General features: G+C 41.8%; 1 protein-coding gene across 1 annotated transcript; it reads right to left on the bottom strand.

Annotated features, from left to right (window-relative positions):
* Positions 1-986: 986 nt before the first annotated feature.
* Positions 987-2048, bottom strand: CCR5 (chemokine (C-C motif) receptor 5). Its single transcript, XM_006868814.1, has one exon. The coding sequence runs from the start codon at positions 2046-2048 to the stop codon at positions 987-989; it is 1062 nt and encodes a 353-aa protein (XP_006868876.1).
* Positions 2049-9133: the final 7085 nt, after the last annotated feature.

Below are 9133 nucleotides of genomic sequence, written 5' to 3' on the forward strand. Positions count from 1 at the left end.
GCCCATGCAGACTTCCACTGGAAGTGGTGTTTTCTGCTCTTCTGTCACAGTGCCCAGATCAAATTCTTCTCATTAAGAAGCTTTCCCACTTTGCCCCAGGCTGCAGTCTCTCGCCTGGCTCTGAATTCTTATGGGTGGTAGAGCAACATATACCCAGAGGTGCACCTACCGTAAAGAACGCCTTTCCAAACAGCTGACACCCGTCTTTCAGATGAGTTTACTATAGTATCAGCTCAAAAATACAAGTCAAGCTCGTTAATATACTGAACACACTATAGTGCTCCATGAAAATCATAGCAGTATCTTCTTTGCTTTTACTTATGAAAACTGTTTTTTTGATATGGTCAGCATCTTTCTTTTTTACTTTACTTTCTTCTCTATCTATGCTCAGCAGAGCAAGATCCCATGGTCTGTCTAGATCCAGAGAAGCTTTCAAATGTGAAAACATTAGTTTTAATTTGCTGAGTGACCTCTCACAACTGGAGATGGAAGCCACTGTGGGTTCATAGAAACTGCTCCGAGTATGTCCCATAGTTGTCAAATCTCAGCTACAGCTCTGAGTAAACCTTCCAGGGGAATCACATAAGACAGATGCCATTCCTTAGCTCTCATTTTCACAACTTTCTCCACAAGGTTGGACCATGCTACAATAAATTTCTTAATTTTCTTATTCCTGTTCAGGAAACCAAACTCAAGGACCAGCATGTCCCTCGGTACTTTTTTTTTTTTTTTTTGATAATGGACACTTGCAGTGAAGGAAGCATTTGCCAATCATTAGTTATATGTGGAGGGGAGATGAGAAGGTGGATGTTTCATCAACATATTTAGATGAAACTTTCTAGGATGGATAAGCTTAAAATATCCAATATTCTTAAAATGGATGCCAAGAGATTGATGATTCTCAGGCCCTCTGTAGCTTCCCTTTTGAGAGTCTCTTCCACCACTAGGTTGTGTGTAACTGATTTGTGTGCATGGCCGAGTCCAGTTCACAGACCTGTAGAGATTTCCTGCTCCCCAGTGGATCGAGTATAAGCTGAGTTTACTCGATCCAGAGCCTCCCGCTGGAAGATCGGACAATGTTTGCAGAGGTGTTTGGCAATGTGCTTTCGGAAAAATACCAAGAGGTAGTTTCGGAACTTCTCCCCGATGAAGGCATAGATGATGGGGTTGATGCAGCAGTGCGTCATTCCAAGAGTCTCCGTCACCTGCATGGCTCTGTCCAGTCTGTTGGAGCTACTGCAATTATTCAGGTGAAAGAGCTTCGGGAAGGTGGTCAGGACAAGGACAATGGTGTAGGGGGCCCAGAAAAGAAAGTAGACAATCATGATGGCAAAGATGAGCCTCACGGCTTTGTGCTTCTTCTTCTCATTTCGACATCGACGCAGGGTTTTTAGGATTCCCGAGTAGCAGATGACCATGACAAACAGCGGCAGGACCAGGCCCAATATACTTATCTTTAATGCCTGGAAATATTTCCAGAAATAGTACTGACTTACTGGGAAATAAGAGCTGCATGTATAACGAGAACCTTCTTTTTTGGATTTTGTAAAGATGATTTCAGGGAGAGAGACAAGCATGGTCACTACCCAGGTGATCCCACTTGTCATCACCCCAAAGCTGACCGTTCTGGCTTTTACAGCAAACACAGCATGGACAATCGCCAGGTACCTATCGATGGTCAGGAGGATGATGAAGAAGATTCCAGAGAAGAAACCTATAAAGTAAAGCCCTGTGATAAATCGACATACTTGGTTTCCTAAGTCCCACTGGCTTGCAGCATAGTGGGCCCAGAAGGGCATGGTGAGAAGGAAAAGCAGGTCAGAGATGGCCAGATTGAGCAGGAAGATGTCAGTCATGCTCTTGAGCTTTTTGCAGTTTATCAGGGTGAGGACGACCAGCATGTTGCCCACGACACCAAATATGAAGACCAGTGAGTAGAGCGGGGGCAGGAGCCGGGCTGCCATTTTCTTCACATCGATTTTATGGCAGGGCTCAGACGCAGTGTAATCATAGTAGTCGGTCACAGGACTCGACGTTTCATACTCCATTGTGCTCAATCCTGTGAATAAAGAAAAAGTCACCTTTTATAAAACCCAAGAATGCATATGGGTCCCTGGGTGGCACAATCAGTGAAGCTCTTAATACTAGCCTAAAGATTGGCAGCTTGAACCTACCCACAGAGGTGCCTTTGGAGATGGGCTTGGTGATCCTCTGAAAGGCAACAGGTTTGAAAACCCTATGGAGCAGAGTCTATTCTGCATACATGGGCTCACCATGAGTCAGAACTGACTGAAGTCAGCTGACAGCAACAACAGAATGTTTATATTTAGATCTCTAAGTAGCACCGAGGGTTTGCACTTGTCTACTAACTTAAAAGGAGTCCCAGTGTGGTATTGTAGAATAAGAACTAGACTGCTAACTGGTAGGTTGTTGGTTTAAATACACCAACTACTCCTTAGAAACTCAACACTGCTGCTGTTAAGTGCTGCAGAGTGGGTTCTGGTGCTTAGAAATCCTGTATATGGTTTCCAGAAGTGGTTGGTGGATTTGAACTACCAACCTTGTGGTTAGAAGTCTAGTGCTTATCCTACATCACCGTACCAGGTACCAGGACTCTTGGAAACCATATACCGAGTAGCTATGAGTTGGAACCAACTTGATGGCACTTAACTACAACAATAACTAACTTAAAGGCTGGAGATTTAAACCCATGAATACATACATGTTTTAGACATGTTTTCAGCTTTGTATATAGATTTCTACATTGAGCTGAACTCCTTCTTTTGGTCAAATGCTGAACTATTGCAGTGAAGGGAAGATTTGCAATTGACTTCTTTTGCTGCTTATTAGATGGAGAAGCCGGCTTGCTGGGAAAATTCAAGTAAGCATCATCTCACCAAATGTAATCTGCTGGTTTTCTATAGCAATGTGAAGTGAAGTTATATAACAACTGCATGGAACTGAGTCAAGTCGAGTTCCAACTGGCCTTGTGTTCTCCACGTCCCTGGAATTAGTCCTCTCTGAAGCAGGTTGGCCCTACTGTTAATGTTCCTCGAGTGTGCCTAGTCACTGCTCTAAGCTTCACATGTACCCATTCACTTAATCCTCAAGGCCAGAGGTGACATTATGCTTCCATCTTGCAGGCAAAGACCCCACACCTCAATCACAGAATGCCACACAGCTGGTTAGCAACTGATTTTGAATACAGGCAGTTTGTACTCATCACCACCATGCCATTTCGCCTTTCACTCTTTGGAAAGGAACTAAAGAGCCAGACCCTGACTGTGGGGCCTCGTTGTTGTGAAGTGCTTCAAGTTGGTTCTGACTCATGTGACTCTGTATAAGGTCTCCAAGGCTGTAAATCTTTCTGGGCTTAAACTATCAACCTTGTGGTTTGCAGTCCAGTGCTTATTCTACGGTGCTACCATGTTCCTGGTGCCTTGTCGTAGCCTGAATGAAATGGATGGATGCCCAAGTTCCTCATGAAAGCCATACAAGTCAATAGTCCATTTGTAAAATCCAGACTGCCATCCTAATCTTTTCTCTGGGCTTCCTGAATTGTCACAATTAATAGCCCTTAGAATTACACAGGCAATGACCAGCCTTCTCATCTGACACCACAGGCAAGTGCTAGGTACTCTAGATTTGTTTCTTCCCTTCATAACCATCAGGCTTGGTCAGTCCCATTAAGTTTCACTTCTTTAGACGAACGTCTTCTCTAATTAGTCCTTGTGAGCCTCAAACTCTCTATACCTCATTAGATTAGGCTGCTGGGAGAAGCGCTCAGAAAAAACACCAGCTTTAAATTCCAAGCCAGAAAAAAAAATTATACAGAAAATACTTTGTGGAATTTGCATTTGGGAATTTGATATTAATTTGGGCAAGTACTAGGCTCCCCCTTATCTAGTAAAAGAAAGGAAAGAACAGACTTAGACTTAACTTAGGGTTGTGCAAGTCGTTAGCCAGCAGTCTGTACGGGGAATTCTAGTTTTCTTTAGCAGAAGAGAACTTCTGCCAAGATTGCAGCCAAGACCCATCTCTTTGAAAATCTTTCTTCTGAAAGATGAGGATTTATTTATGTTTTAAATTATGATTTTATTCCATTTAAAATCTTTCATTCATAATCATATTGGCTCCCTCTGATACTATTCCCAGACTGAGACTCATTCGAAATTTCATACCCATTCCTTATTTTAAAGATTACATTTTCAGATAATTCTTTGAGCACCTGGTATGTGTCAAGTGGTATCTATGAGTTTCCTGTGAAGACTTTTACTCATCACAGAAGGCAAGCTAACTAATATGCAAAGTGGCTAAGAGGTTACTTACCAGGGAGCGTTTCTTGTAGCGGGAACGGATGTCTCAGCTCCTCTGGCCAGCTGAGTTGTGCAAATCAGACAGATCGACAGTAGAAAAGTAGGAAATGCTCTGTTTCTTGACAGAAGGCGGAGTTCTAATGAATAAGTATTTCACAGAAAAAAAAAGGCCAGTTCTTTTTTTTTTTTTAATTGAGCTTAACATAGGGCTAGAGAGAGTAGATCTTCACTCTGAAACTTAATTCATAGACTCACCAATTAGATTATTATCTTTCTTTGGTAGCTGCTCATTCAGCTATACTGAGTGTTCGAAAATGTAAAGGATGAAATGACAGGAGATAAAAGAACACTTACAGCCACCAAGTCGCTTTTTCTAAAAGGCAAATGATCTGTCTAAGACTGCATGGATTACGAATGGTGACTAAAAGGGTATGAGAATTCTGATCCTTTTGAAACTTGCCCTCAAATGAAAGCCAACTCAAACTAAATTTAAATTTAGAGGAGAATACTGAATCTGAATCCCCTTTACCCTGCTCTGTTCTCTATCTCACTTTCCACCACAACCCACACATGTACACTTACTTTAAAATTTTTTTTTGTTTTTGAGGAATATTTAAAAAAATTTTTTTTTAACAAGCAAAACATTGGGAAGAGTTTACGGAGCCTATCCATTTTTTTGTGCTTTTTTTTTTTTTTTTTTTAAAAAAGGTTTCTTATTGTTATTGAGTAAATGTTCACAGGGCAGATAATCAGTTTTACATTCAACAAATCATATACCTTGTGTCATTACAATGATTATAATCCCCTCCATGTACCATCAGTTACCAGTGTTTATGTCTATTCACTTAAGCTTTTTTTTTTTTTTTTTTTAAACACTCAGGCATACATAATAATTTGGACCACCAAAGAGCACATTCTGCAAGTCTGCCACCTGGCTGCCAACTCTCAGTCCCTCTCTTCCCATGCATCTAAAGTCCTCAGCTGCTCCCCCTCTCTATGTCCCCAACTCTGCCTCCATCTCTGGTGTCACTGCTTTTCTGGATAAGGTCTCTCATTTCACTTGTGCTCTTCTTCCTTGGTGGTCCTAGGGTCCTCTGTTTCTGGACTGTAAGATTAACCACTCCCTTGTTTTTGTTACAAAACTTCTACATTTACAATTGTGACAGTCACAGTTAGTCATGATAATAATTACTCAATATCGAATCATAAGAATCTTATCCCCATCTCTTTTCACCAGAACCATCTAGACAAGATCAAAACTATTCAGTGGGGACTCTTATCTTCCCCCACACACTCTTAAACTGAGCTCCCCCTTGAACCCTTGTAAGCTAGTCATTATCACCCCCTCATTTTAGGTAGCCAATGTCTAAGTTGCCCGTCCCTATCTACCCTGTGTATAGAGGGGATAGCAGTGATACTTGATGGGAAGACTCCTTCTCTCTCTGTTGGTATTTAGAGTAACTACCTCCATGAGTACAGGTCAACCATGTTTCTCTCTTAACTAAAATGACTGGATGTCTAAAAGATTTAAGCTACAAGTTCACCTGTGAGCTAAACACTTTCATCCATCTTCCTCTAGGATTGGGTGTCTAGGGGGCCATATCCCTATAAACTTTTCCCCTAAACATTCTCTATTTTGTAGCTCGCCAAACCAGTCAGCATGGATGAGTTGACACCATGCCAGATATGTAGTGGTAGAGTTCTGACTCCAAAGACACATCTAGTTGGAACTATGAGACATTTTCAACATGAACGAGGTAGCAATTGTCAGAAGTATATGGTCAAGTTCAAGATTATATGATGCTACCACAGGCAGTCACATCACATTTTCTTGGTGGTTACTTATCTGAAACCTCAATTATTGACACCAGAGCTGAGAACAGAGCAGTGTCTGGGTTTGAGCTGGCCACTCTTGAGCCACAAGAGCCTTTCTGGGCTTCCATTTCTGTAGAATGAGGAGCTTTGGCTTATGATCTAATAGAAGGGAAAGGGGTCCCTAAACAAAATTATATGCTCCCAAATGGATGGAGGCGCCCTAACACAGGCTAAGCAAGTGACTCTATTCTCAGAGCTAAGCTTGGCTCTAGTCTCAGTGTGTTCATCTTTGTAATGCAATGACTAATACAGTTGCTTCATTGGTTTGTTGGGAAGATTATATGAGGTGCTCATGTTCAGCATTTAGCACATAATATATACTTAGTAAACTCAAACTCTTTGTTACTTGTCTAGTGATCCTTTCTTAGAGTTTATTTTAGATAAAATCCTAACAAAATTGGTTTCCTGGGGTCTTTGTTTAGAGAAGATCAGTATCAGCAAACTAGAAACTGAAAGGAAGAAGCCAGTGTCTGGTGTCAATCAGCAATGACTATGAGGGGAAAGTCAGAAAAGCATAGAAATGGCACATCCATCAAGAACCATACTGGGTTAGGGCACATGTTTGTGTCACAACAGAGCCCAGTCACTGGTAATCATATCAAGGTCATTGAGAAAATGTTCACGTTCATCCAAAGGTGTCTTCCAAGATCTGGTGCTTGAAGAACTGAACTCTGTCGTCACACCATTAGGTTTAAACCCAGCTTTGTGATTTACTACTTGACTCTGACCAAGTCACTGAACCTCTCGAAGTCTTAGTTTCCTTATCTGTAAAATGGGGTTAAAACAAACAACACCAACCAGGATAGCAACACAAAGCAACTCTACTCTCTAGGTCTGTGGTTTAGATCAAATGATATAACAACCTTAGAGTTTTCGAGGGTGCTGGCACCCAGCAAGCCCTCAGTGAGCTATTGAAGTTAAGAAATATAACACATGCTCCAGGGAGAGAACACAAAATGGGCAACAAATAAATGAGTATAAAAGTTCACACAAAATTAGTACATAAATACAGTTCTGGTCCTTTGAAAAGAAGGCTTCTGTCCACTAGAATATACTTGCCTAGAACTCTCAGATGATAGTGAACACACTAGCTTTAGTTTTGTGCAATGTACCACAAATTGGGTGACTTAGCACAACAGAGAAGCCATGGTGTGGCACTGTGGGTTAATGCGCTGGCCTGCAAGATCACTTTGAACCACAAGATCAGCGGTTCAAGTTCACCAGCCACTCCTCAGAAACCCTATACAGGATTGCTATGGGTCGGAACCAACTCAATGGCACTTAATAACAACAGTAAACACAACAGAAATTTATCCCCTCACAATTATGGAGGCTAGAAGTCTTAAATCAGGATGTTGTTAGGGTCATGCACCCTCAGAAGGCTCTAGGAAGAAATCCTTCCTTGCCTCTCTCTTTGCTTCTGGTGGTTACCAATGATTTTGTTTCTTGGCTTGCAGCTACATCGCTCCAGTCTCTGCCTCTGTCTTCACGTGACCTCCTCCCCTGTGTGTCTCTTGTGTCTTCACATGACTGTCTTATAAAGACACTCATTAGATTATATTAGAGTATACTCATTCACAGTGACTTCAGCTTAATTCAAATAATCACATCTGCAATGACTTTATTTCCAAATAAGGTTATATTTTGAAGTGTGAACTTTGGGAAGGGGGATCCAGTCCAATCCAATACAAAATACTGCATTTCTGTATGTGACCATTTCTGGCTCTGATGTTCACCAGATGAAGCATGGGCTTTGCTCTGTGTACTCTGACTGTACTGGGGTGGAGGAGGGTTTGAAGGCATACCCACTCCCAGAGGGCAGTGGAGTGGAGTGGATGTAGAGTCACTCAGACTGTAACATTGACTTTCTGTGTGACCTTGACAACACACTTCCTTTTCTGAGCTTCCATTTCCTCATTTGTTAAATGATGGTCCAGATTTGTAATTCTGGAGGCAGCTTCCATGTTAAATACTAAATGAGCCTATGGCCAAGCTGTTTGGAAAATGCAATTTGAGGGGAATTAGTGTCAAGTTTCCCAAGATGAGACAAGATTGTACCTTTCGACTTTCTAGGTCCAGAGATAAATTCGGATCACCCCTGGGAATGGAGTTCATCCAAGGATGCATGGAACATCTAAATGTATTATTAAATGTTTGCACTTAAGAAATGAAACATGGTTTCAGATACAGCATCCCAAACAAAAAAACTAGCCAATAACCATGCTTATGACTTAGTTCCTTGGTCTTTGCTTCTCTTTCTGTGCAGTTCTGCTGACTCCAGTTCACACAGATGAGTGAGCTCTCGTTCTTACGTATATCTGTCAGTCTCTTCATGAGAAATGATTTAATCAGGTTGTTGCTCTAGATTTGATGCCCATCTTGGAGGAGTCTCTTGCCAGCCCTCCCTTGGGGCAGCTTTTAGTGACTACCTTTGGATTAAATGCCACATCCAGCCATTGAGCCCGTCTTCCAACATTTGTTTCACCCTTCTGGCCCATCTTATGGCCTGACCATATATTTGAAGCATCACTGACAGGACGGGGAACATGTTGATTCTTCCCCCTTGGGTTTGGAGGACCAACTATGTAAGCACAGGGACCTGAACTCCTTTCCCAAAGTAGTTCATCTGAATGTTCCTAGGGCTCTAGCTGGTTCTGGGCCCGTATGAGTCAACAGTCAGAGGGGCTGTAAAAGTATCAAATGCTTTATTTCTTAAAGAATATGTTGTCTTAGATATCTAGGGCTCTCAGAAATATTTCAAGTGGATGGGTTTAACAACCAGAAATTCATTATCTTACAGTTTGTTGTTGTTAAGTGCTGTCGAGTCCATTCCAACCCATAGCGACCCTGTATAGGGTTTCCAAGGAGCAGCTGGTGAGCTTGAACCGCCGACCCTGCAGTTCAAACGGCTTTGCAATCTGGTGCATTAACCCACAATGCTA

The sequence above is a fragment of the Chrysochloris asiatica genome, unplaced genomic scaffold (genome assembly GCF_000296735.1).
Source record: "Chrysochloris asiatica unplaced genomic scaffold, ChrAsi1.0 scaffold00124, whole genome shotgun sequence".
NCBI lineage: Eukaryota > Metazoa > Chordata > Mammalia > Afrosoricida > Chrysochloridae > Chrysochloris > Chrysochloris asiatica.

Bases quoted from the DNA above. Each gene is read 5' to 3' on its own strand.
- CCR5 (XM_006868814.1), bottom strand. From the start codon at position 2,048: ATGGAGTATGAAACGTCGAGTCCTGTGACCGACTACTATGATTACACT.